This window comes from Carassius gibelio, chromosome B16 (assembly GCF_023724105.1).
Source record: "Carassius gibelio isolate Cgi1373 ecotype wild population from Czech Republic chromosome B16, carGib1.2-hapl.c, whole genome shotgun sequence".
In the NCBI taxonomy this organism is placed as follows: Eukaryota; Metazoa; Chordata; class Actinopteri; order Cypriniformes; family Cyprinidae; genus Carassius; species Carassius gibelio.
The window spans coordinates 10,490,624-10,518,121 of record NC_068411.1 but is presented as its reverse complement, the minus strand read 5'-3'; the positions used below and the strand labels follow the sequence as shown (position 1 = coordinate 10,518,121).

Sequence of the window (27,498 nt, the reverse complement as noted above, 5' to 3'; positions counted from 1 at the left end):
GGATGGTTTATGATGCTGAATGAGGCATGGTAGTGCATATCAACAGGCCTCTCTTGGATACAAGGAATATTTTTGAAAGGGGACTTTTGCATTCACCCAAAATAAATAGACTATTAAATATGCACTTAGAACTAACAAATTAGTGGTTCTAAATTGCTGTTTGTCAGGCATACAAGTAAAAGAAATACTTGGATAACACTTTTTATGATGCAGGTTAAGAGAAACTGCAAATGATAACACTGGAGAACCTGTCTGTCATGGGTTGACTGTAATTAAAGGTCTATTAAAAGCTTGCTGGATTTTACAAACCATAATTAATTCCAGTTACAAGAAACAGACTTACTAGGATGTTTTTGTAAATCTTGAGAGAGTTCATGATGTCATCCATCATTGCCAGTAAAGAAGTCTGTACCTTTGGTATACAGTATCCTCATAACTATTAGTTTATATATGGCTTTTGATAGAGGTCTGTGTGGGTATTAAGTTGAAGACCTAACAAGAGGATGAGAGACTGAACCAAACCTGACAGTTTTGGGTTCCCTCAGCCTCAAGTCAGGTAGACCTAATCCTTTAAACTTTCTGTTAAATATCTGGCTATCTGGACTGACATAAACTTGTTTGATTTTAGATGAAGTGATCACCTTTCTAGCAAGAAGAGAACCAATAATACTAATAATAACAGGAAGACATACTGTAACTGTAAGTTCCCACATCTTTTGGCGTGTGATGTCTGTGGATTGCACAAAACAATATAAAAAAACACTGTGATTTCAATCCCCATCTAACCATTTTTGTATCTTATTTCAATCAGTCTCAAGGGAAAGTTGCTCACCATTATCGGCTGTATAATCAATCTTAAGCTACCAAGCCAGTAAGGGCTGCCTTGGAAAGCCTTTTTGTTCATCATATGGAGAATCCAACGGTATCATGGCAATTGTCCAAACATATGCCTGAACCGTTGTCAGAGACAGCTGGAGAACAAGATGAACAAGTTATGTTGACAAGCCAGTTTTTCCTGTCAGGAGAAGAACCTTCAGAATCATGGATTAGTGCCTTAAAATGGTGTCCTGTATGCTGGCAAGCTGTTTTAAAATGTAAACCTAACATAACATTGTAAAACATTGGGATTGGGTACCACTGTTTAACATGTAAAACAAGATACAAATATACATTTATTTTTGTCATTTTTAAGAATTTTTTACAATTAGTTTAACACATTTGTGTTATTGTGAAATCTCTGAATGTACTGTATGTCTGCAGCTTGGTGCTCAAGTTTTATTTTACTAAGCTAGACAACACTATGACAAGCAATGCTAATGGCATCCAGACTAAAACAATAACATGAAGTGCACAGTTTGGAGACAACATTATTAATCTGTTTATAAAATTGTAAAAAGTCCTGCAGCCATTTCTTTTAGAGTGTATGCATACAATTAGCTATTTTTCAAAATAACTGCAAGCGATGTAAACGGAGAGACTCTAAAACATTTTTATTGATTGATTTACACGTTTGATTCAGTTTGTGTTGCAAAAAAAAAAAAAAAAAAAAAATTACAAAAGCATTATTTAAAAATCTTTCCCTTACACTAATGGTTTAGTGTCAGATTTAGCTATATTAGTGTAATTTATTAGTGTAAATATATATATATATATATATATATATATATATATATATATATATATATATATATATATATATATATATTTCTTTTTTACAAAATATCCATCTGTTGACTGATATCCAAGTCATTTATTCAATAAGATTACCACTGTACAGGCAAACAGTCATACAGACTATAGTGCTAAATTGCTACGACATAAATACATTTTCAACTCGTGTAAATATATAAATCAAATTATTCTAATTATAGTAGTGTGTGATTTTCCCAATTAAATAAATTAAAGCTGAATTACCATGAAAGCTCTAGATCACAGTTCAGCAGACTGATAAAAAGGAATTGATTACATTATGTCCAATCATACAGTATCTATAAGGCTTTCAAAATAATTAAGTCTTTGAGAAAGTGCATTAGTGTTGGTCAAATATACAGCATCTGTATCTTCTGCACAATGCTTCAAAGAGTGTCAAGAAGGATTCATTGTCGATAAATAATTTTCTAGTCCACTTTTCTAATGAAAATGGTTTCTGATCTAATTATCAATATGTATATATTTGGAAAATAACAAAACATTAAGAGAAACACCTTTATAATAACAATTAAATAAAAATCTCTGTGTTTTCCACCACTTAGTGTTCCTTTAAAAACAGAAAAAAAAAAAAAAGAAAAAAAAAAGGACAGACTGCTGTGATTGGCAGGTGGATTTAATTGCATCCCACCACCTATACTGTGATGCAACAGCAAATACCTGCATAATATATTCAGGTATAATACTGATAGAGATATAGAAGTCAGGCAGCCATATGAAAAAAAAAAAAAAAAAAAACACCTCAAAGCAGCATTTACAAAAAAAACTTCAATCTCATCATTAGAATGTCAGTCAGTAGGACACAAACTGCCTGAATCTAGGCAAATTAGTATTGGCACTGATGTGAAGCAGCATATAACTATGAAGAAGGATGTGAATATTGTGTTAGCATTATCTGCAACAGCATTAGCACAAATGCTTAAACACCAGATTTGGCGATGGGTAAACCCAAACGGTGATCCAGTGAAGGGTTCTAGTGTCCATAAGAAAGCGGTGATGTTGCCTGGATGGTTCCAAGTCTTCCATTCACTTGCCGTCTTGTCTGTGTGACAGGGACCTGTGTAATTAAAAGTTGTAATGTTTTTTTTATTTCTTTTTTTATTCAAGAAATAAATATTTAAAATGCAATTTAATCTGTATGATGGTATTTGGCATTACTGTCTTTGGAATGACCAACTGTGACAGAAAACAGTACAAAAAATATTAATAAAAATAAGCTGCATTTGTTTTTGTTTTTTTATAGTAGTAGTAGTATTAAATTTATCTAAAATAAATTTTTCCCCCATAAGGATTCTTTGACACAAGTTACAGCTTTTATGAGCCTCTTACCTTCCTCAGTCGTTGAGCCCCAGATCCTGAGCGGATGGCCTCCAGAAGAGCCTCTCGGGCCACCTCAGGGTTTCTTCCAGCAGGCAGCACTAGAGGGGGCTTGACTGGAGCTGGAGGTGGAGGTGGGGGAGGACCAAAGGCTGGAGGTGGGGGTGGCACAAAAGCAGGAGAAGAAGTGGAATGAGGTGAGATATCATCTCTCTGGACATTTCTTTCTTCCTCAAGCTTTCTGAGCTGCTCCAACTCCTTAGCTGCTCCTGATTTGGTCTAGAAACACAACAATGATGTGGCATTCATAGTTAACTTAATCACAACCAGGCTGCATGTGAATGGTTTTTTATTTGTATTTTTAAAGTTTGATGCACTATGATGTGAATTTGCAACACTGACCAATAGAAGAAATAGAAGCCAGTGACATTTGTGTGACCATTTACTTGACATGAATGGGGCATTCAAGCAGTGACTAGTACTACTCAACCACGTCTTTATAATGGCACTGTTCAAGAATATAGAGGGCTACATAAAAAAGACCTGCTTGCACTTAACATCCAGCCTATCCTTTTTTTTTTTGCCTGCAGAATCTCACAGTACAAAGGTAACTGTAACTCTTAGTGTAAAAGCGAGTGTCACATAGTTAGTGAAACTGAAAACGCAATAATTTCAATAAGAATCAGGTTCACTACTGACAATGGACCTTTTTTGCCCACAAAATTTCACTAATGTGACCACACCTTAGGGTTGCAAAAGGGGCAGAAAATATCAGATACATTTTTGTAAACTTTGCAGAATTTTAGAAAACTTTCCAGGATTTAAAAAAAAATGTTCAGCAGTCTTCTGAAACTTCTGGAAAGCTTCCGGAAATTTCCTCCCCTTTTAAACCCTACCACACCTTTGTGTGTCATAATATTTAGCTTACCTTCTTTAATCTCGCAGAGTTGCTTGGAGCTCTTAATGCAGAAAGAAGCGCTGAATGCTCATTGTCTGCATCATTTTTAGACAGCTTTCTAACTGTGTTCTTCGTAGACAAGTCAGGCACCTGAACAATGTGGAAATCAAGGTATTAGACAGACTTAATACATTAAGATGTACCAAAAAGCTGATGCATTTATTTTCATGCTGAGTCACAGTTTACCTTTCTGAGCCGTTCAATGCCCTCTCCAGACTGTATGGCCTCCATTAGCGAGCCATGGATAGAAGTTTCCTTCTGTACAGGCTTAAAAATAACAGGCTTGAACTTCTTAACTGGTCCAAAAAATTTACCCTGGTTTGGTTCAGATGGAATCTCAGATTTGTGTAACTCTGGCATCTTTGTAAGTGCTGGATGTGTGGTGTCTGTTGGCGTCTGTCTGGCAGAGGTGTCTGGGAGTTTACTGACTGATGTGGCTTCTTCAGAGAAAGATTCCATGGGTTTAATGTGAGCAGACATATGTGTAGACGGCTGGATTTTGATATTTAGGGGATGTGAGTCCAGAGCTTTGGTTCTGTCTTCCCCACGCAGAGTGCCTTTTTCAACACTGCTTATACTCTCAGAACTTGGTGGCTTTTCTGCAACATGACTGAGGTAACTATGCAGGTGTTTAGGGTGTCCAAAAGAAGGAACTGAATTTTCGAGGGGTTTGAAAGCAGTAGCAGGTTTTTGAACACCAACAATCGACTCCGATGGCGCCTGCTTGACATCTGCTTTTGTGTTGATAATGCTATTGTTTTTAGCAATGGCAGAAGCTACGTATTGGCTGGAGGTTCTTCTGGAGGGTATAAGAAAAGAGAAATCTCGCCTTTCAGCTGATATAGAAGGATTTTCCGCAGGCTCTGGGTTTGAAGGCCTACTTGCCACTACAGATATGGGCTTCCTTTCCAATATAATTACCTCTTTGTGTGTTTCTTCAGGAGGTGTTTCCACTGAAAGTTTAGAGACTTCAGACACAATCAAGGGTTTGAACACATCAGTATCTCTATTGTTTGATATGGGTGCCTGGTTGATTGTAGTTGATTGGTCTTGCTTCTCTGCAGTGCTCCAGAATGCTTTGGCTTTGTCCAGAGGGGATGTTTCTGTACTACCTTCAACAGTGGGATTACCATTTTTCTTTGGGCCAGTGGAAATTTGTTTCTGAGTAACCATGTTCCCCTGTTCATCTATCTTAATGGCACCTATGACTAGAGAACCTGTAGGCTTGGTCTGAGACACAGTTGGTTTGGGAGGGATGACAGTGAAGGTTTTCATTCCAAAGCGAGAGAAGGAACTCTGGGTGATCTTACCCTGAGTTGTTGGGACTCTGGTAATAGGTGTCCTTTCCTCATAAGCAGTGTCTGTACTTAACCTCCGAACCATAGGTGCTGTAGCCAGCCTCTCGTCAGGAAGCTTTTGAATGCTTTGAACAGCAGGACGCACAACATTTTGGGACTTCTGTGATACTTTGTCTTTCTGACTCTTTAATTCTTCAGTTACAGCTTTACTCTTAGTCTCAGCGTTAAAGACAGCTTTCTGTTCCATAGTGTCTCGCTTCTGTTCCACAAGCTTAGTATCTTGTGATGGCTTCTCATTGGTTGGAGATGGCTTCATGGTTTTCTCAATAACTGTGAGTGTAGTCTCTTGTGACTGGTTCTTTATGTCTGGAGGTGGACTTCTTTCGGGGACAGACTGTTTCTGCTCTGTCCCGCAGTCATTATTGTTTTTGTTTTCGATAGCTTCACTTGGTGCACACAACTTGCTGGTGATGTCTTGAGAGCTGTGTAACATTGCTGCATTGCATTCACTCGAGCAGCACCGGTCATCATCAAGAACTTCATCAATTGTTGTCACTGGAATGTCCATGTCAACAATGGACACAGGTATTTCATCATCCACAAACACAGTTGTTACTTCTGAGTGATTAATTTCTAATATGCAGAAATAAAGAAAGAAAGAAAGAAAGAAAGAAAGAAAAAACACAATTATGGAGTAAATTAGTCAGAGGGCTTCAAAAGTTGTTCATGGTATGATACTTAAGTTGCCAGGAAACATGTTTATTTAATTTTACAAAAGTTGAATAACTGGTAGAAGATTTTTAAAGGGTCATGAAACACAAAAATTAATTAGAACAGTTATGTTTTGATAATATAACACAATGTTAGCACCTGTTCATTTGAAATGTTCACAGGATGTGATGTTATCTTACACCTCATCTGTGTAATAATTATTCACTACAGCACATGTTGATTTCCTACAACGGACACTTTAAATTGTAAAATCACAGTAATTGAGAGATGTGTTATGGATCGAAAGAGTTTGTTTTTGATTTGTAAGTCTCTGCATTCATAAACTCTCTTTCACATGCAGTCTGACACAAAAGTAATTCATCCATACTGTAAGTGTAACTGGTCTTTAGACTTGATCAAACCTATCAAACTGGTTATATAAATAACAGGACACGTGACTTATACATCACAGGGCGTGTCTATGCGTAATGTACAATGAGCTAACAAATCCATTAAAAAAAATACAAATAAAAATAATAATAATTTTCTTGCATGTATTGCTGAATTATAACATACATTTATGGGAACCTTCGATGCTTTTTACTCAATGAGAGTGAAATAGAATGGTCCAAATCAGAAGATGCTATTGTTTTGTCAGTCTCCACTTGTCTATCTCCACTCCACAGTTTACCTTAACCACTTTACTAAAAAAAACTTTAACTGTCGAGAGAACTAAAGTTATCATGACCATTTAAAGTATTCATGAGAAAGCATAGCTAAGTGAACTTAGTTTAAACTTCATCAATAACTTAATCTAAGAGTAATTTACCTGCCAGATTTGCATCTAGATCAGCTAGGGTAAGCTGAATCTGAGCAGCAATCTCTGGATCTTCTTCATATCCATTTTGTCTCTTGATTGACTGATGTCCTCGCTGAATATTTCCGCTACTGAGAAATCAATAAATCATCACAGTTGGTTGTGTATTTGTAACAAGCAAGTAAAAGAAAGTGACCAACTTTAGTAAAGCTGTCCCTAGTATATAAATATTCTCACAGTAAAACTACAACATCAGAATAACATAAATAGTATTGTTGTCTAATTATTATACTATAATTTTCGGTGCCATCAGTGTAGAAATACAGTCTCACATTCAAGATGAAAGTCAGGGTCAAATATCAAATTGAGAAAAATAACAAATACAAATTTTTTGTTTGCATGACATTACTATGGAATGATATTCTGGACATTATTCAAAAGGAATCGCAAGTCGTGGCCTAATGGTTAGAGGGTTGGACTCCCAATCGAAGGGTTGTGAGTTCTAGTCTCGGGCCGGACGGAATTGTGGGTGGGGGTAGTGCATGAACAGTTCTCTCTCCACCTTCAATAACACGACTTAGGTGCCCTTGAGCAAGGCATCGAACCCCCAACTGCTCCCTGGGCGCCGCAGCATAAATGGCTGCCCACTGCTCCGGGTGTGTGCTCACAGTGTGTGTGTGTGTGTGTGTGTGTTCACTGCTCTGTGTGTGTGCATTTCGGATGGGTTAAATGCAGAGCACAAATTCTGAGTATGGGTCACCATACTTGGCTGAATGTCACTTCGCTTCACTTCACTTTAAATGCAAATCGCGCATTAATGTCTGCCAAATTTAAAATGTAAATGCAAAAGTCTGTTTGCAAATGCGTTTCCCATATCTTACAAGCTATGAGCCTGTCATATTTAAATAGCAATATTAATTACCACATTTGCCTTTTCACTCTCTCTGCACTGTGCATGTAAACTGCCAAAACTCAAATGGAATCAATTCAATTCCTTTTGCATTTGAATTTCCAACGTCTACATGGAAACCTGTCTATCAAGTCACAGGGGTGGGGCCATTTTATTGGGCGTGTTTGCATTGGGAAGTGACGTCACTCACAGTCGACGGTAATGATTGTATATATACACACATTTCCCTGAACTAAGTACATTTCTGCTGTTATTATTATGTTTAAATGAAAAATGAAAGGAGGCAGTAGTATTTCATATACTTTTTAGTTTTATTGTAAATATACAAAAAAAATTTGTTTGCAGAACTACCGGACCTGCATCCTCGCAGACATCACACTCCCGAGTCGAATGCACAAACTGACGCGTTAAAGGTTATTAGTATGATCGGCCGTTTCGCGGCTGAAGTAGAAGTAGGATAAAGAAAAAAATTAAAATGAAGTACTTCTGTGTTGGTGCAGGTTTCGAACACGCGCTAAAAGACGGCACGCTGCGAGACGACAGTCACAAACCACCGAACTACACCGAATCAACTCCAGATCTCTAGATTCAAGACAGGACTCTTGGCTTCACATCGTGCAGTTGCTGAATCAAGGAAATGTGACGGTGTTAATTTTTGATCTGTGTTTACCTATTATGAATTAAACCATAGCAGAACACTGACTACATTTTATGGTTCATGATGTTAAATAACATTTTATAACATCTCAGACAACTGTAAATTTGTGGCTACTGTGGTTTAATTATAAACACTATCATTAACTATTTACCATAGTAAAAACATGGTACATTTTAGTATGATCAAAGATACAAAAATTCTACAAGAACAGACTTGTATATGTGCATTCCCAGAAGAGATGAGAAATGGATTCGTGTTCAGCACCACAAAAAGAACATAAAATGTCAATATCAGGAAACATCTTTTTTAAGTAAAGCTTCACAGGATAGAAAATATAGTAATTTGTAAGACACATCCTTAACCTTATTGGTTATTAAGTATTTAGGTGACAAAAATCCACACTAATTAATTAATAATTATTTATTACCGTTGACTGTGAGTAACGTCACTTCCCAATCCAAACATGCCCAATAAATTGGCCCCACCCCTGTCACTTGATTGACAGGTTTTCGTGTAGACGCTGGAAATTCAAATGCTGAAAATTTTACTTTTTTTTCTGGACTGGCCCTCTGAACGCTCTTTGCATAAGGCAAAAACCCTCCCATTAATTCAATACTTTAAATACATGCACCAGGCACTACAAAATGATTGGTTGATGTTATGAGAACACAAGCTTTAAAAATTTATATTTTAAAAACTTTGGAAAAGGATGCTTTTAAAAGTGAAAAAAACGAATTGCCCTTCCTCGAAAAAGGGAAAAGCATGAAAAGACAGTATAGATTCCTGTAGTGGAGACAGAGCCAGAGTGAGGAGCTGGAGGTTAGGCTTTAGGCTTTGCCAGAGATTTGGCACACATACATCTGGATAGCAGTCAGCACTTTCAGCCCCATAAAGTAAAGTTTTAAAAAGCCAGACTCCTCAGTCAGCCCTGGCCCTGGCTGGAAATGGATGAATGTGACACTGGCTGAACTGTGGGAATAAATTGATGCTGGTAAACGGAGAGAATGAGAGATATTAATCCTCAGCTCTGTCTCCACTCTGCCTGGAAGTGTTTTTGATTCATGTCCAGTGGACTAATAAAAGTCTAATAAACATATTGATCTTACTGAGTTCAAACAATGTGGGGTAGATCAGAGTAGTATTTACTTAATGTAGTAAATATTAAACGACTGATGTTGTTTAAATGTAAAATATCTGAAATAGTAACATTTTCACAAACAATTTTGTGACTTAAAAAAAACTAAAATTTACATAAACCCTCCCCCTGTGAACATGCAACAACTGAGGAGAGGCCATGTTGCATATTTTCTTTCTAACTGAGTTCAATGCTTTGTCATGACATTGATGTTATAGTAACATCTAGTTCAGTAGTGGACATAAAGATCATAAAGGGCAGGGACTGGGCATAAAATGTGGAGCATTTCTTGCTCTGGAGATTCATGAGGCGAAAGGAAGAATGACTGCAGGATGAGCAGCTGGTATGTCTCTAAAGATACCCAAGCAATGTGGTTCAGTCTGGGGTGCAAAATAAGTTTGTCCATTACAGGAGCAAAGACTACACAAGAGAAGGCTTCTGACAGCGTCTGCAGATCTCCTACTCTTTTAAAGGAAAATACCACTGTTTTTCCAGACTGCACTAGGTTCTTCCCTCAACTTAGATGAGTTGATACATACCTCTCCCGTCTCAGTGCATGCACTTAATCGCTGTAGAGCACAGCACCACTAGCTTAGCACCATTCATTTCTTAGGATCCAAACAGGGAACGCCATGGTGGCGATTTTCTAAGCTGATAAAAATTGATAATATACTATAATGTATGGTGGAAGAGCACTTCACAGCACTTCGACCTCGGCACAGTAATATCATCAATCCTGAAAACTCCTCACGTTGGTTGTATTGATGAAAGTTAGAGGGAGAGGGGGACAGGGAGTTTTCAGGAGTAGTTATAGTTATCATTTCTATCCACTTAGGAAATTGCCACTGTTTATTTTGTGTCACCATACTTACTTGTGTAACTACTTATGTAACCGTCTTTAAATAGGGAAAACATGGAAGTGTTTGGTAGCTTCTAAATTAATTCCTGTTTGGATCCTAAGGAATTAATGGTGCTAAGCTAAATGCTAGCATAGTGGCGCCATGCGCTACAGCGATTGAGTGCATGCACTGAGGCGGGAGAGGTACGCATCAACTCGTCTAAGTTGAGGGAAGAACATAGTGGAATATGGAAAAACGGTGGCGTTTTCCTTTAAGATAATTCAAGGCTATTAAAAGGGCTACTTCAATAGCCAGTAACTTCTGCTGACTCTAATGGCTCAAGTGGAGATAAACCTGGTGAAGCCTGATAAACCTTCCAGGACCACAGAAAGGTCTTAAGAAGATAGCCCTCAGCCATTTGGCACCTTGGAAGGAGTGCCTCCCTTCAGAAGCTCCATACATGGTTAGCAGAAATATCGGCCACATGAACTTAATGCATACTGTACTGTTCACACCATGAATAGGTGTAAGATAGCCCTCAGCCGTTTGGCATCTTCCAAGTAGTAAATACCCAGAGCATCTCTGTCAATAGATTAGTGGTTAGCAGAAATAGCAGCCACATGTACTTTGAATATAGCATGGATAACCCTGCTGAGAGAGACTCCTGGAGGAACAGTAATGTACTGTACTGTTCACACCATGACACGAAGATCTTCCATTTTAGCGCATAAATTTTCCTTGGGGACGGAGTTCTGGAACTCAGAACTATCTCAACAACCTCAGTTGAGGGACTGGAATCTATAAGCTGGTTCTCCTCAGGGACCAGACTTGATGCTTCCAGATCTCTGGCAGGCTTCCAGACTGACCCCAGCACTTGTGACTGAAAAGTCTCTCTGGACCACAATCTCCCAAAAAGTGCTGTCCAGGAGAGTCACTAGATCTGAGAAACAGACTCAGGCTGGCTAGAATGGAGCCACTAATAATAGGTAGGCTCAGTCTTGGCAAATCCTCGCTAGGATTCTCGGGAGCTTAGCTATCTGAATAAAGACATACAGATTGAGCCTCTGCCATGTCTGTACCATGGTGTCCAGCTCCAATGGAGCCAGAAGGGACAGTTGGCTTACTTCTCAGAGGCAAGTAAATTCACATCCAATGCCTCCTCATTCTTCATTTCATGACCGCTGCCATATGGACTCTACCACCTGTGGGTGGGGTCATCAAGTGTTTCAGCGCACCCTGACAGAGGGAGATCAGATACACAAATTTGTGGTATACTTGGTATACTAAAGTGGCCAAAGTGCAATCTAATGAGTGAAAATTCAAAATCAGACCAAATGTTTGTGTTGAACTTTCATGTTAGTGGGACCAGGCCTATCCAGAGACTTTTGTTTGTTATGGTGCTTTATAGTTAGAGTAAACATGTGTACATTTGCATACCTTTGTCTGGAGCCCCAGGTTGCACAACCCTCATCACTGTCACTGGATGAGTCTTTGGACTGGTTACCAGGCAGAGCTGAGCTACTGTTTAAAGACATGGGTGACACAGATTGCATCTTTTTGGAGGGAGAGACTGGGACGGACTCCTCAGCCATGCCCTCTGATGCTGCGTAGCCCTGGTCTGCAAAACTCTCATTGCTGGCGACAGATGCTGTTTCAACTTCCTGTTCTGCCATCTTCTCTGACACAGAATCATGTGCTGAATGCAGCCAGGCTGAAAATAAGGATAAATGTCAATGTTATTAATGCCATAAAATGCATATTAAATAAAAAATATAGTACTTGAGGGGCTTTTCCCTGCAGAATTAAGCAAGCTAATCAATTCAGAGATACTAGAAATTTAAAGGCTGGTGAGTTTGATCATGGTTTGAGTTAAACTCTGCAGGGTAGTGGCCATCCATAGCCAGATTTTAATAACCCTCAATAATGGGTCAGCATTTTAGATTGGGTCAATTACATAACATGCTTCATCAATTCACCAGAACCAACATAACAGAATTAGTGCAATATGTGCCTGTATGCACACTGTTAAAGCAAGCATGTGGGAAGAAAAGGATAAAAGGAAAAAGATGACAAATCTGCAGACACACACAATAGATTAGAATAATCTATCACTATTGATTATCAAAATGACTGCAATCATGCTCCAGTCCACCATTTGATTTGTTACTTATAAAAAGAAAAGAAAAGAAAGAAAGAAAGAAAAAAAACCTATGGTTATGGACCCCAGAAATAGATTTTAAGGATTGTGAAAGATTTCTCGTTACAAGGCAAACTCAGCCAATTAAATGCTCCTACAAGCTTTCAATGGGACAATTGGGACCCAAGTAATGGCAACAATTTGTTTCCTATAGCCTAAGAAAAAACACAGCTGATGTTGCACAGTATGCTATGGTTTTAAGAAATGATTGCAAATAACTCTTAAAAACCTCACTTAAGAGCCCAGGGAGAATAAAAAAAAAAAAAGTCCTTGAAAGATCTCAAAGGGCCTTTAGCACCGCGGGAACCTTTTCATAGTACCAGAACTAATTGTGGAAATACCCACTTTTTGGCATTTTCGCACCACAGTACACAAGGTCGGTGTGAATCCAACCCTTTAAATGGTACTGATAATTATTTCACGCAAAATCGTACTAGTACTTAAGGACTGTAAATTTAGTTCTGGAACTAATGTGGTGTGAAAGGCCCTACAATCTAGGGGGAAATGGTTTAGAATCACTAAGCACCAATTTTTTTTTTTTTTTTTTTTAAGACAAACACAAAGCCAAAAACGATCTGTTCTTTTTAGGCCTTAACAAATCTGATCTGTATTTTTTATTTTTTTTTGTAATAACATCATATGGAATCAAGGTCATGAATTAAAGCCAAACATATCTCACTTTTTTTCTTGTGAAACTGCTTGTGCCTATTCTTCAAACTGCTCTCTTTTTCTGGTATTCCATCATGACTTTCTCACTCATTCTCTTAACCCTAACATCTCTCACATAATCATCTGCTATTACAATAAATGCAACTTGCTTTTTCAGGTTATTCAAATCAGACAGAAGCGATGAAGGAGGATTTACTTGAGGAAACTCGGGATGAACTCTGGGTGTGTTGTCAGTGAATGTGTGTGTTCAGGTTTGGTAGTTAAGTTGACGAGAGGCCTGTTCCTGGATTCATTGTGACTCACAAGCTGTTTCCCAACCCTTTCCCAGCAGAGCTCATGCATATGCCAGCTACAACCACAGAGAGAGTTTATGTGCATGCATGCACACACTTACTATCGATTATTGGCACATGGCATTTGGGTCATGAGTAAACAGTGTCACATCTAAAAATTAGACATGTTCCTGAAATCAGAGCCACACAACTTATTCTGATAATGTTGACATCTTGATTACATACACACCCATGCAAAGACCTCATCAACAGACCAACATGCAAAAGGAAATAAACCACCTTACTTTGTGGCAAACCTCACAAGTAGATCTTCCCAGGTGACAAATCATTTCACAATAGTAGTGTTCCTCTGAACTCAATCTTTGGTCTATTTCCAGCACAATCTGTCATTGGATTAATTCTTGCAACAGGAGCCATAAGTAGCACTTTATTAAAAATTCCTAAGAAATTAATAGCACATAGTGGCAAGTAGTGGCTTATTATAAACTGTAGTTATGTAATGTCAAGCAGTGTGGACTGGCACTGTCCACACTGTAAAAAAAATAAAAAAAAAATAATATAAAATATTCAGATTGAGCATTGAGTTCAACTTTTTTTGATTGGCCAATAAGCAGTGATTCATTAATACATATGATACCAATGAACCAACTTGGTTGAAGAATATTAATTCTTGAGCCAAGGGATTATATTCTATATACTGTTATGCACAAAATTAAATATTGAATTCAAAAGTATTGTATTGTGCACTTTTTTCATTTAAAAAGTACTGCTAAATGAACAACAGTGTAACAACATTTGGTTTGCAAAAACGTTAAACAAATAAGGTGCCTTATTACAGCAGTATTCTTTTTACATAGTAAAAGTTAAAATATTTATTTTAATTCTCAACTTTTAACATTAATTTAATCAAACTAAATATAAAACCAAAGCTATTTACCACTGCCAGGGCATTAACGTTTTTATAGAAAATATTTTATAATTTGTCATCGAAAAAACAGTTGTGCTCAGAGTCCAGAACCTCGATCACAACAGTATAACAGGCACCTTCCGAGTAAAGACCTGCACCATCACGGGACGCTATGCAGCAAAGTTCAGTGCGTGACAACACTTGATGGGGGAGTGCAGGATTGGGCGAGCAGAGACTCATGTGTGCGGAATAAGGTTGTATCACACTAGGCAATCTTAACCATGCCTGAGCGCGTCTGACCCCCCCAAAGCCTGGTTCGTTTGACTAGTGTGATCGCTCCATGCCACGGTTCATTTAGCTGTCCCTGGCTCGGTTGGAAGAGGTGGGGAAGAGTGCGGGTCAGTTACGCTCGGGCACGGTACGCATGTATTGTTTGAGCACGGAACTTCAAGAAACCTACCTGCAAAGCTACCAAAAGCTTTTTTAAACATAGTGTGGTCACACCAAATGTTGATTTAATTTAGTTAAGTTAATAGAAGTTAATTAATAAAATCTATTTATGGCATTATTTTTGACGGCATCCTCACTTTACAGCATTTTTACACAAGTGCCTAAAATTTTGCACAGTATTGTAGCTTGTGCGGTAGCGTGTTTCTTGAAGCGTTTTGGAGACATTGCCACAGTTTTTCTGGATTGAGACACTGTCTCAGTTTGTTCTGTTTCTTCATTTTCTTCCAGACAGATTGGATGATGATCAGATCAGATCTCTGTGTGGAGCACTGGCTGCCGTCAAACTCCTTGTGCAAACAAAAATCTCACTGGATTATTAAATTTAATGGCAGAAATAATGTTTGGATATGTAAACTGATATTTCCTTCTGACACTACAGCAAAACATAGAAATAACTGACTTAAAAAAATTTTTTTGTTGTTGTTGTTGAAAGTACTAGTGGCATAAGACTTTTGCATAGCACAAAAAGAGTGCAATTTCATCAACCAGTATGTCTATAATGCTATATACCTCCTAAATAATCCTTTCTGAAATGGGATAACAACCTCTACTGTAAGTATACAGTCAAAATCAAAATCAAAATAATTTAATAAGTCACACAGACCCTTAAAAACAATCTTTAAATGCACACAATCGAATAACAAAGTTATAGCTTGCTCTCCAAAAAAAAAAAAAAAAAAAAAACATTAATTAAAACATCATTTAGCAATCCATTCATGCAAATTAAAAGCTGAGTGTAAACAAAGACATTCTTTCTTGATTGTGTTCTTGTTTCCCTTCATAAATCTGTGGTTTTCCTACCTATGAATGCAATTATCAACATGGTGATATATGTAATGTCTTAAACAAAACAGCACATACTTTTATCTTCTGGAGAAACCAGCATGCAACAGCCTAAAACAAAACCTGTGAGCACGAGGTTTGGAAACTGTCATTGACTTGTGAACAGTACATCACATGCTTAATATCCCTCAAACCATTTCTGAACATCAGTTAAACAAATGTAAATAAAGAGCAGCGCCCCAGGACTGATGCCTACGTAACTCTGACCATGCTGTACGATTCCGTTCCTTCATCTGACTTCTCAAGCTAATCAAATGCAATAGAATATGGTGTATATTTACATAGAAATTACTTGCTTCAAGCTTTAGGAAACTAAGAATAGGGGAAGCAATGAGAACAGTGTGGAAGACAGAAGCAAGTGAATAGAAACCCATCAGAGGAAGAGGAAGGTGAATAAAAGGAGGAAAAGGTGGAGAAAGGATGGACATCATTTCACCGGCGTCCAGAGCGCAGGGAGACAGGTGCACAGCAATAGACTGCAGAGGAAAAAGAGAGAGGGAAAAGCAAATATTGCTTGATTATGATGCAATATTTAGTGTGTAATTGTTTTAAAACCAGTGTAACATTTAGCCATGGGAGGTGTATTACTTTTATAAAATGATAATTGTCAAACCTCAAATGTGTGCACAATCCACTTCCATATATAAACACATATACAAAAAAAAAAAAACCTTACACTCATAGATTAGTACAGTCGCCGCAGACGCTCAAGAGTGAGTGAGTAATCAAAAAACCTTTGCTTTAGCCTCAATTGAGTGAAACACCGTATGTGTAACTTCAGCCATTCTCAGTGGTGTGACTGGGGCACTAACTCTGCTTGTCATCATAGAAACAGATAATCAGATTGTGATGTTTATTCCCGCTTCAGTAATATGCTGAATATGCTGCCTTCCTTTGTTTCGACCATGGTTTCGACACAAAGCTCCACTGCAGTGTTGCCAACTTCTTTCAGTGGAAAGTAGCTAAACCCCACCTGAAAAGTCGCTAAATGTCGCTAGATGATGCGCTAATTAGCATATTTATGACGTAAGTACGTTGTATTGTATTGCCTCCCTATGCTCACATACTGCATTTTAATTCAGCCAAATTCTCAATAAAACTGTTTTTATTATTATATTTTAATGTTTCTGTTGTCAGACAATGGAATGAATATTATACTGACTGAAACGCGGTCCATTAAGACTACATAACCAGCTCTCAAACATTAATCTGCACTAAAATCCTATTCACGACATTGTCTAATGAATTCAAATAAACATACGATCAAGTCAGTGGTTGTGCTGTGACTGATGTTGGCTATACTTGCTTGTAGAAGCAACAGAATATCTTTTTTTTTTTTTTTTACTCAAAGTGCTGCCCATCTCTGTGCTAACTGAACACAGCAGAAGAAAAAAGTCATTAAATCTAGCGACAAAGTCACCAAGTTGGCAACTTCACTGCCCAGTGGACCAGCTTCATCCGTCTCGTAAGTGTTGATAGGCTATTACCCGTGAGGTGTAACCAATCAGACATTGAGCAAGTCTGCAGAGTGGTGAATACAGAGAGGCTGCACCGCAGCTATATCCAGAGGCAGCCAAGTAGCGCATTTTAAAATAAAATTGACTTTAATCAAACCACGGATCTGTGATAAGTTTTGTGATCTGTCTCGCCACTAGTGTAGTAGCACTGATCACTTTGAGGGGGGGATAAAAATAATTAAGCAGAGGCAGAGATACATTGACCAGAAAGGGGGAAATCCCCCCCACCCCCCAAGCAAATCACACCCTGGATAAGTATGGTTTAGGAGTGACAACCACATTTATTTGTAGGAGTGAATCAGCTAAATTATCATTCTGAGTTACTCCAAAAATGGCAATGACTGGAAAAGTAGTAACCTAACCACATCATTTTGAACTTGCTATAAAACAGAAACATGGATGCCAACATGAATTTATTTAGTGAGAAATTATTGTCTGACTATTACTACTAAACCACGGCAACAGACCCAGCACTTTAAAAAGTGTGCTTTGTTATAATGCCAATTACAAGTTTTACTTTAATGTACGTTTAACCGATGTTTTATAATCTTGTGTTGTGTTCTAACATACTAAAGCACATGCAAAGTACTTGATGTAAATTTTAACTAGTGTGTTAATTCAGTATTAGATTGAAAAGTAATGTATTTATTTAATACATTAAATTGACTAAATTACAACTTTTCAACACAATTCATACAAATTTCAATAGAAAACGTATAGAAATGGATGTGTCTTAGTACGATATATGCTTGATATATGGTATATTTAGCAATAAACTTCTGCCCATATTTCAAAAACAATAGAAGTAATTATGAATTACATATAAAGATGTACTTAAAACCTACTCAAGTGGGACAAAAAGCACTCTAATGTTCAGCTAACTGTATTTAATGCTAATGTAAACTATATTACAATTTAATTTAATTTAATTACAAATAACATGCAGTAAAGTCTCTAAAAACATTATACAGATTTTGCACTTCTTTTAAAGTATATTACTCTTTTCATTTTGCTATCAAGTACTTATTTTTTTTTTTTTTTTACAAAAGAGCAGAGATATCACTGATATTAACTAAAAGCCAGTAGTTCAGATCAAGTCTGTGCACATAATGCAGATTTCATTTGAATTTGGTTGTCACTCCTGAAAATGACCTGTCTAAATGGGATCCCGTAGAAATGACAATTTTTTTTAGCTGGAGTGTGTTCTTGGCTAAAGGAATGCTACACATACACAACAGGTTTTAGTCAACATTGAATACAAAAAACACATTTACATGAGCTGCCACACAATTTTTTCCATTAAATTCAGGAGAATATCAGCACTATTTTATATTAAAACATTTCTAGAATGTGTTAATGCATTGTATTTCATGTTTACACTATATGATATGCTAAGCATATTATTTAAAATACAAAGCAAATGGCTACACAATAATATGTAGGCCTAATATGATTTTTTATTACATGCTATGGTATAGCCACATGTCAGATTTGCCAGTTTTGTCAAAAGGGATATAATAAATGCTAGACAGAAAGCCACAGACAGAGAGAGAGAGAGAGAGAGTGGGAGAAAGATAGATAGATCAACAGATAGATAGATAGATAGATAGATAGATAGATAGATAGATAGATAGATAGATAGATAGATAGCCACAAGTGTGTCAGTAGAACTCAGCAGAAAAGCATACCAAATGATTTAATTACGACAAATATTTGTAAAAACATGGCAAACCTATCCAGTGGATGACTAATTTGTATCTAAACAGAATCCAACCTTTTTACTATACGACTTCTTACAACACAAGCTGGATGAAGTGTTTTGCCATCACATCAGTCTCAAAAATCAAAGAGAGGCAGAGGAAATGGGAAATTATATGGAATGAGTCTTTTGTCATGGCGAGGACAGTTTGAACCATGAACTTGTGGGAAATGAGTCACAGATCAGACTTTGCATAATTGAGAACTTCTGAGGACAGGGATATCTTTAACCATAAACATACACTGAGAAGCTTAAAAATTGAAAAGGAGGAACCAAGCTTAAAGGAAAAAAAGCATGGGACTAAATTCAGGAAGCAGATCTGGAGGAAAAGAACTTAAAGGGATAGTTCACCCCAAAATTAAAATTCTGTCATTAATTACTCACCCTTGTGTCATTTCAAACCTGTAAGACCTTCAATCATCTTTAAAAAACTAATTAAGATATTTTTTATGAATTCTGAGAGCGCTTCGATATTCCAAATAACACCAATTGTTGAATCAATTTTGTTTTCTTCATGCACTAAAAGTATTCACGTAGCTTTATAAAATTACGGTTGAACCACTGATGTCACATGGATTATTTTAACAATGTCCTTGCTACATTTCTGAGCCTTGATCGTGTAAGGATCCTTGCTGTCTATGGGAGGGTCAGAGAGCTCCCGGAATTCATCAGTTATCTTTATTTGTGTTCTGAAGATGAACAAGGGTCTTGCGCATTTGGAACGACACAAGGGTGAATTATTAATAAATGAGAGAATTTTCATTTTGGGGAGAACTACCCCTTCAATATGTAATACCACATATAAAGGGGCAGGGATTATTTGGAGATATTTGAAGTTAACGTTGAAATTATGAGACCTACACTGAGGGGTGGTCTGTATGCAGTTGTATAAGGCATCTTGAGAGTCCTCCTTAATAGAAGGGAAAGAGATGGAGGACACCTGGGACATCTCAAAAAATGGGCTTCCTCTTGGTTTTTCTAGCAAGTGATGGTTAACACCTGTGTATGTTAATAATACAATGAGTACGATTGGTCACAGGAAAGGATCTTTATATATGTGGCTCTTTAGAAGTTGCACATTCATATTCTGTTAGATGTTGCTTGTCTGTTTCTAATAATTTTTTAGTCCAAGAACATTCAGCTCCAGTCAAGGAAAAACTGTTTGAATGTTTTTGCACCCGCCTGACTAACCCACCTAATTATAATACTGGGCTAATTACCAAACACTTCAATGAATAAACAAACTGTGGGTTAGTTTTGGGCTGGAAACAAAGACATTAAACCAGGACCTCTTTCCACTACTGCTTTTACAATATTCAAACAACATTTCTTGCAGTTCCTCAGAAAACTATGCAGAATCAAACCTGTAATTCCCCTAAATATTACTAAGAAAAATAAAAACTAAAACATGCTGTTTCCTTAAGCATTGAGCTCCTGTGTTGCATAATGGTAAATGAGCAATAGTCTATGTGCAAACAGGAAGAGGAGGACATATAGCTGATCACTGACCACACAGCAAACAGTAAAGTATGGCAGTGACTGCTTTATATTGTAGCTTGCTTTCATCATCAACGAGAGGACGTGTTGTTAAATAGAAGAATGACTATGATCCCAAACAAGGACTATAATCCCAAACAAAAGAATCAATTATCACACGAGGGACTGAAGAGCATAAAGGTCAATGTACTAAAATAGCCCTATCAAAGCCATGATTTTCATCCAAATACAAATCTGTCGCTCTTCTGAAGACTGAAGTGCTGTATAAAAGAGAATACCTAAGATAGGCCAAAACTGCACCAAAACACTCTGATATGACTAAAATTGACTGATATGATTTCGGTCAGACTAAATTTTTGTTAAATTAAATTAATTTTATTTATTTATTCAAAAATTAAAATTTTATATTCAAAATACATGTAAACACACTGAGTAGTGTTTGGGAAATAAATACTACTTAAAACAACAATGTTATTTAAGTAATACATGTGCAGTGTTTTTAGAGTTCAGTAAGTGATATATCAACCTCACTAATGTCGGTTCATCAGCTAACAGTGTCCAATCTATGTTATTAACCTCATGAATATGCAAATTATGATTGTATAAATAAATTACAAATAAGGAAACCTGACCAGCCAAGTTTTATTACTAACCATGGGTAAAGTATGAGCAGTGAAACATGCAACAAGATAACCTAGGACTATGAAAAGCTGAGACCTCAGCTAACAGTATGTATTAGATGTAGATCCATCACAGAGTTTTACCTCTATCATCTTCTGCACTTATAACAGTTCTATATTTATACTAGCTTTCTCATCACCAGGTCTCTTTCACAGGTGCAGATAAATCTTATTTCCATAACTGGCTTCCGAGGAGACCGTGAACACAGAGGGATCAATAAATGGTGTCTCACACCCTCTCTATTCTCCTTTTAGCTTTTACACAAAAATTTTGTAGATTTTATCAATTCAAAGTATGCGATCAATCTTTTTTCCAAAAGCACAGTTATTTAATGTTAATGGGGTTATGTGATGGGATTTAACATTTCCCTTTCTCTTTGGAGTATTACAATCTTTTGGTGCAGAAGAAGGTCTGTAAAGCTGCAAAGACTAAAGTCTCAAATCCAAAGAGATATTTACATTTACATTTAATCATTTAGCAGACGCTTCTATCCAAAGAGACTTACAAATTAGAACAATAGAAGCAATCAGATAAACAAGAGAACAACAACAGTATACAAGTGCCATGACAAGTCTCAGGTAGTCTAGTACAGAACGCATAGCCAGGGTTTGATTCTAAACTGATTTTGTGCTAATTTTATGATCTCTATCCACTGGAATGCTATCGCTTTTAATTTCAAACAGGTTATTTAAAAAATTACTTATCAAACAGACGGAATTAGAAATAAAGGCCTGCCTCTTATAAAATCCTACATTCACTTGCAGAGCGCAAACATCTGGAGGGCACATAAGATTGAACTAATGAGTTGCCAGTGCCAGTGGTCGTCTTGTAGGCAAGCATCAGTAACTTGAATTCGATGCGAGCGGCTACTGGTAGCCAGTGTAACCTGATGAGGAGAGGAGTAACGTGAGCTTTTTTTGGCTCATTGAAGACGACCCTCGCTGCTAGATTCTGGATCATTTGCAGAGGCCTGATAGTACATGCAGGAATGCCCGCCAGGAGAGCATTACAATAGTCCAGTCTAGAGAGAACAAGAGCTTGGACAAGAAGTTGGATGGCTTGCTCTGACAGGAAGGGTCTAATCTTCTAAATGTTGTATAAGGCAAATCTTCAGGACCAGGTCGTTGTAGAAATATGGTCTGTGAAGCTTAACTGATGATCCATCACAACTCCTAGGTTTCTGGCTGTCCTGGAAGGAGTTATGGTTGATGAACCCAGCTGTATAGAGAAGTTGTGATGAAACGATGGATTAGCTGAAACCACCAGGAGTTCTGTCTTAGTAAAGTTGAGCTGAAGGTGATGGTCATTCATCCAGCTAGAAATGTCACTCAGACAGGCTGAAATGCGAGCAGCTACTGTCGGGTCATCTCGTTGGAATGAGAAGTAGAGTTGGGTGTTATCAGTGTAGCAGTGATAAGAAAAGCCATGCTTCTGAATGACAGATCCTAATGACATCATGTAGATGGAGAAGAGAAGTGGTCCAAGTACTGAGCATTGAGGAACCCCAGCAGCAAGACACGCTGAAGGATCTGTCAGAGAGGTAGGACTTAAACCATAGGAATGCGGTTCCAGAGATGCCCATCTTTCTGAGGGTGGACAGGAGAATCTGGTGATTAACGGTGTCAAAAGCAGCAGACAGGTCCAGTAAGATGAGAACTGAGGATTTTTAAGCTGCTCTTGCTAGTCTCAGGGCTTCAGTAACCTAGAGCAGGGCAGTCTCAGTTGAATTTTGAAGCCAGATTGGTTGCTGTCCAGGAGGGTGTTCTGTACAAGGAACATAGAGAGCTGATTGAACACAGCTCACTCAAGTGTCTTTGCAATGAATGGAAGAAGGTATACCGGTCTGTAGTTTTCTAGAAGCACTGGATTTAGAGATGGTGCCTTAAGCAGTGGGCTAACCCGAGTCAATTGCTGAGGGAAATGTTCCGGAGTGAAGAGAGGAGTTCATAATGTGAGTATAAGTGAAGGTATGACTGAAGAAGAGATCGCTTGAAGAAGGTGTGTGGGGATCGGATCAAGTGGACAAGTAGTAGGATGATTGGACAGGATAAGTTTGGAAACGTCCATCTATGAGAGTGGAGAGAAGGAGGAGAGAGAGTGTGCAGTGAAGTTATCCTCAGTCTGCAGTGTGGAGAATTGGTCACTGATGGTTCTTGTCTTATTTGTGAAGAAAACTGCAAAGTCATCAGCTGTAAGAGTTGATGGAGGAGGATGTGGAGGCAGATTAAGAGAGAAGAGAAAGTTTTGAAGAGTGTCCAAGCGTCACAACAGCTTGAGCCAGTCTTGCCAACTTGTGGAACACCTTATTAGTGAAAAAACAACAACAACCTTTATATATAATAATGTGACGCTGCTTTAAACAAATAGATGTGTTTCCATTGGAGATTTGAGCAAAACTTAAGCAATATTTTATAATGTTGATAAAAAAGTATTGTGAAATGACAGCGTTTCCATTGACTATTGTGATGTGACTAAAACGTAACCTTTTGCCTCTCTCGATAAGTCATGGCAATGGATTTTGGCTATATTTATTCAAAGGAGGCGTGTGCTTGTATCTTTATAGAAGCAGCACAGAGAGCCACTTTAGATATTCCGATTTCCGCATCGCCTGAAAAACCACCTCATGTGGGTGTAAAAACATTTTTGTGATATGTGGGTATATTTACTAATACTAATACTAATATATATATACAATTATTGTTATTTAAAAAAAAAATATTGACACGTGTGGCGAGTGGGGCGGGGCCGAGAGGCGTGGGAACGAGGAGTGAGGCCAGGTGTAGTGATTGGAGATGAGCTACACCTGCGCCCCACTGCCAGTATCGAGTCCCACGTAGGAGATGGAAGGATATAAAACTGGAGCGACTATAGTGAAGGACGAGAGAGGACCAGGCCTGGGACATTATTTTATGTTTTGGCTTTTATTTGGCTTTTTATAAACAAAACGCGCTGTTTTGTTTATTTTTGAATATTAAAGTGATTTTTGATTGTGTGCCGGTTCCCGCCTCCTTCTTCCCGATGAATATGGAGATTTTTATCGTTACAGTGGTGCCGAAGCCCGGGAGAAGGAGGGACGCGCTGCTGAAGATCCCTCGCCGCTGTGGTGAATCCGCGGTGCCCTCGAGCTGGCGAGGTATGTGCCACCATGGACGCTCGAGGCGGTGGGCTGGAGCGAGTTGCCGGGGACGGGCGAGCTCGCTGCCGGCCGCCCACGATATGGAGGGTCGGCTGCCGTCCGTGAGGAAGCGGAGGAGTCGGCGCCGTTCGCCAGGGGGCCGGAGCCTGCTGCCTCCGCGAAGGAATCCGGGGGGGCAGGAAACGGGGGACTCCTGCCGGCTGCCCAAAACCGGAGGAGCCGTCGCCATCCACCGGGCGGCGGAGGAGTGTCGTGCCGTCCGCCGGGGGCCGTCCAGTGCCACCGCCAGGCACCGCGGAGGAGATCACCCAGCTGGTGGAGGGCCGAGCAGCAGTGCGTCTGGGAACCAGAATGTTTTTTTTTTTTTTTTTTCCTCTCTCCCCTCTCTCGTCCCTGTTGCTCCTCCTTCCATCTCCTTTTCGCGCTGTTTTGTTTATTTTTGAATATTAAAGTGATTTTTGATTGTGCGCCGGTTCCCGCCTCCTTCTTCCCGATGAATATGGAGATTTTTATCGTTACAACATGTTTCCATTAAGCATCTTTTCAATTAGCAATTTCAGTTTGTACAATTTGAAGGGTAATGGAAACAAGCCTAATATCTATAAAGCACTATAAAATCATTGTATTATCTGCTATAAAAAATAAGGTGACTTGATATGAATGACTTGATATGAATGCACACGTGTGACCTGAGTGTGCTGAGTACACAAGGTTAGAAAAATTTGGGCTGCCACATACAGTATATGCGCAGTATGCTGATGCCAAAATGTATAGCACACACAAAAAACAAAGTATACTTTGCACTTTATTTGTAGACAGGAAACTGCTCACTGTATATTACCAAGAACACTTTAGCCGAGGGGTGGTATTTTATGCTTTTAGAAATCAGTGATGCGTTATACAGTTGGCTTGGAACTGAAAATGAAAACCTGATATACTGGTCTTGTTTACCTGTTGTCTGCCCTCTCTGACTCCAGATTCAATATTAAACTGATTTAGTGAGGTAGAGTGAGGGAAAGAAATGGTGGGTTGATGTAAAACTCAGCTTTTAGACATACAGCTTCTGGCTCCAATTTGACATTATTTTTCCTATACAGGTCATGTTTTGAACAGGAACTCACTGTCAAATTGCCAGAATACCAGCACAGCACAGCAGATTTGCCAATATAAATAGCTGTAACAATGTTGAAATTATGGCTAATACTGTGGCTATTTTATGTTTACTGTGCTGCATTTTATGAAATTGTTTTTATCATTATTTAATGTATTTCGCTTCAAAAAGATATGGTTACATTACCTATTCCACTATTACGGTTATTTTCCATCTCTTCCATTTTTAGCTCCATCTCTAGCCCTGGGTCTTCTTCCATTTGATCCTCTGAACTTGGACCTGGTTCTTGAGGAGGTTCTTTTGGAGTCTGAGGAGCTGCTTCTTCCTTGTCTTCAGGTTTAGGTTCAGGTTTAAGTTGAGGTTCAGGTTCAGGTCCAGGCTTAGGTTCAGGAACTGTTTCAGGTTCTGGTGTATATGTGGTGTATGCAGCTATCACATGAACCTGATGTGTTACAGATTCTTCAGCTAGACTACTGCTGCTTGATCCCGCAGCTACATCACTGCTGGAGCTACTACAGATGGACCTGGCCGGCTCTGAATCCTCAATACTATGGCTCAAATCAGAATCATCGGCTGGAGTTGAGGCTCTGGGAGCTGGCAGCAGGGTCCTTTCAACTGGCACCGGGACACATGTGGCCCGCACAGATGCAGTAGGCACAGGAGTGGAAATAACTGGTTCAGGCAACGGTGTTGGTGGAGGTGCTGGAGCCTTCCGCTTCTTAAGATGGTTGTGCGAGGATGGAGAGCTGAGGCTTATCTATAGAGGAAGACAGAGGACAAATTTAAATGTTTGAACATTTAGGATTTTCTAGGTGATTCAGGGGTGTTTCTATGCAGTGTTTTTTTACTGGTATGTGATTATTGGGATGTGTATGATTGCAAGAGCATTGCTTATTTGAGTAAATTGGGCCAAATTTACGAACAAGTTGCACCAGCACAAACCCTCTTTCGGTGTTAAAAAATTTACTGTCAGGAATTACTAAGGACACACTGTGAGGAATTATCACTGAAAAGGCATTGACAGATTTATTTTTGCGCCAGATCGTATTGAATATGCATTTTTTAGGATTTTCTCTTTCAGATGCAAAATATTTAAGGCCCCCAAAAAAGCATGTTTTGCACTTGAAATGGTTGTAATTGATCAATCTTAAAGTTTCGGCCCCCTTTAATTACTATTGCTCACTCAGACAAACAAACTTACAATGATAGCTGTCAGTGAAAACCTTCTGAGGTGTTTCTGATAAATTCAGGACACAGATGGACCTTAAAGTGGGACTTAAATATTTAATGGAGGGATATTTAAAAGATATTAAATATGTAAAAATACATATCACAATGCAAACAGCAGAATTTTGTTACGGTTGTCGTGATCGCAATGACAACATCCCAGATCAACATCATTCATATACTTCATAGTAAGATTAGATAAATTTACATTTAACCAGATTAATAAGGAGAGGCACTCTCATATATACCTTCGCTTATGTCTTTTTGATTTCCAATGCACGATACATGACGTGTGAATAGTTTCCTATTTAGATTTGTACATTAGCATGGATTCTTTAATGCTAACGTTAGTTAGTTTTAACCAGAGATACTTTGCTGAAGCTCACGATGACATTACCGTTTTGCTTGAGCTGATGAAAACTGTAACTTAATGAGAGTATGACAACCAGAAAATGAATGTTTTCTTCTTCATTGTGAATGGGGTTAAATGCTTATGGACATTTTGTTCTGTTTTTGTTGGATTAAGGAAGTTAAATAAAAGAATGGAAAAGCCATTAAACCAATGCGATCTTCAGACCGCCCAGCTTTTCTCTATGGCGCTGAAACCTAAAGGTGTCTGAGTTCCACCTCCAGGGCAACTGATACTCGACTGCCATTGGCTCATCTGCATCGAGGAGAGCTTACCCATAGGTCAACTGCTGTTGCTAGGTGGGGGCAACACATAGAACAGAGAGTGTATGGTACATTATCCAAATCTGAAAATATCCTTACACTAATTTGTGCTGCACTTTGCTATATTAC

At 38.3% G+C, this 27,498-nt stretch overlaps 1 protein-coding gene across 1 annotated transcript; it reads right to left on the bottom strand.

The window, feature by feature from the left end:
• Positions 1-1,154: 1,154 nt before the first annotated feature.
• Positions 1,155-26,227, bottom strand: cobl (cordon-bleu WH2 repeat protein; the record flags this gene model as incomplete). Its single annotated transcript, XM_052579474.1, is given in 7 exon segments — positions 1,155-2,764; positions 3,037-3,303; positions 3,953-4,072; positions 4,169-5,913; positions 6,821-6,939; positions 11,788-12,061; positions 25,657-26,227. Coding segments are annotated over 7 exon segments (3,180 nt in total), but the record flags the coding sequence as incomplete, so codon positions are not given.
• Between the last annotated feature and the right edge of the window lie 1,271 nt (positions 26,228-27,498).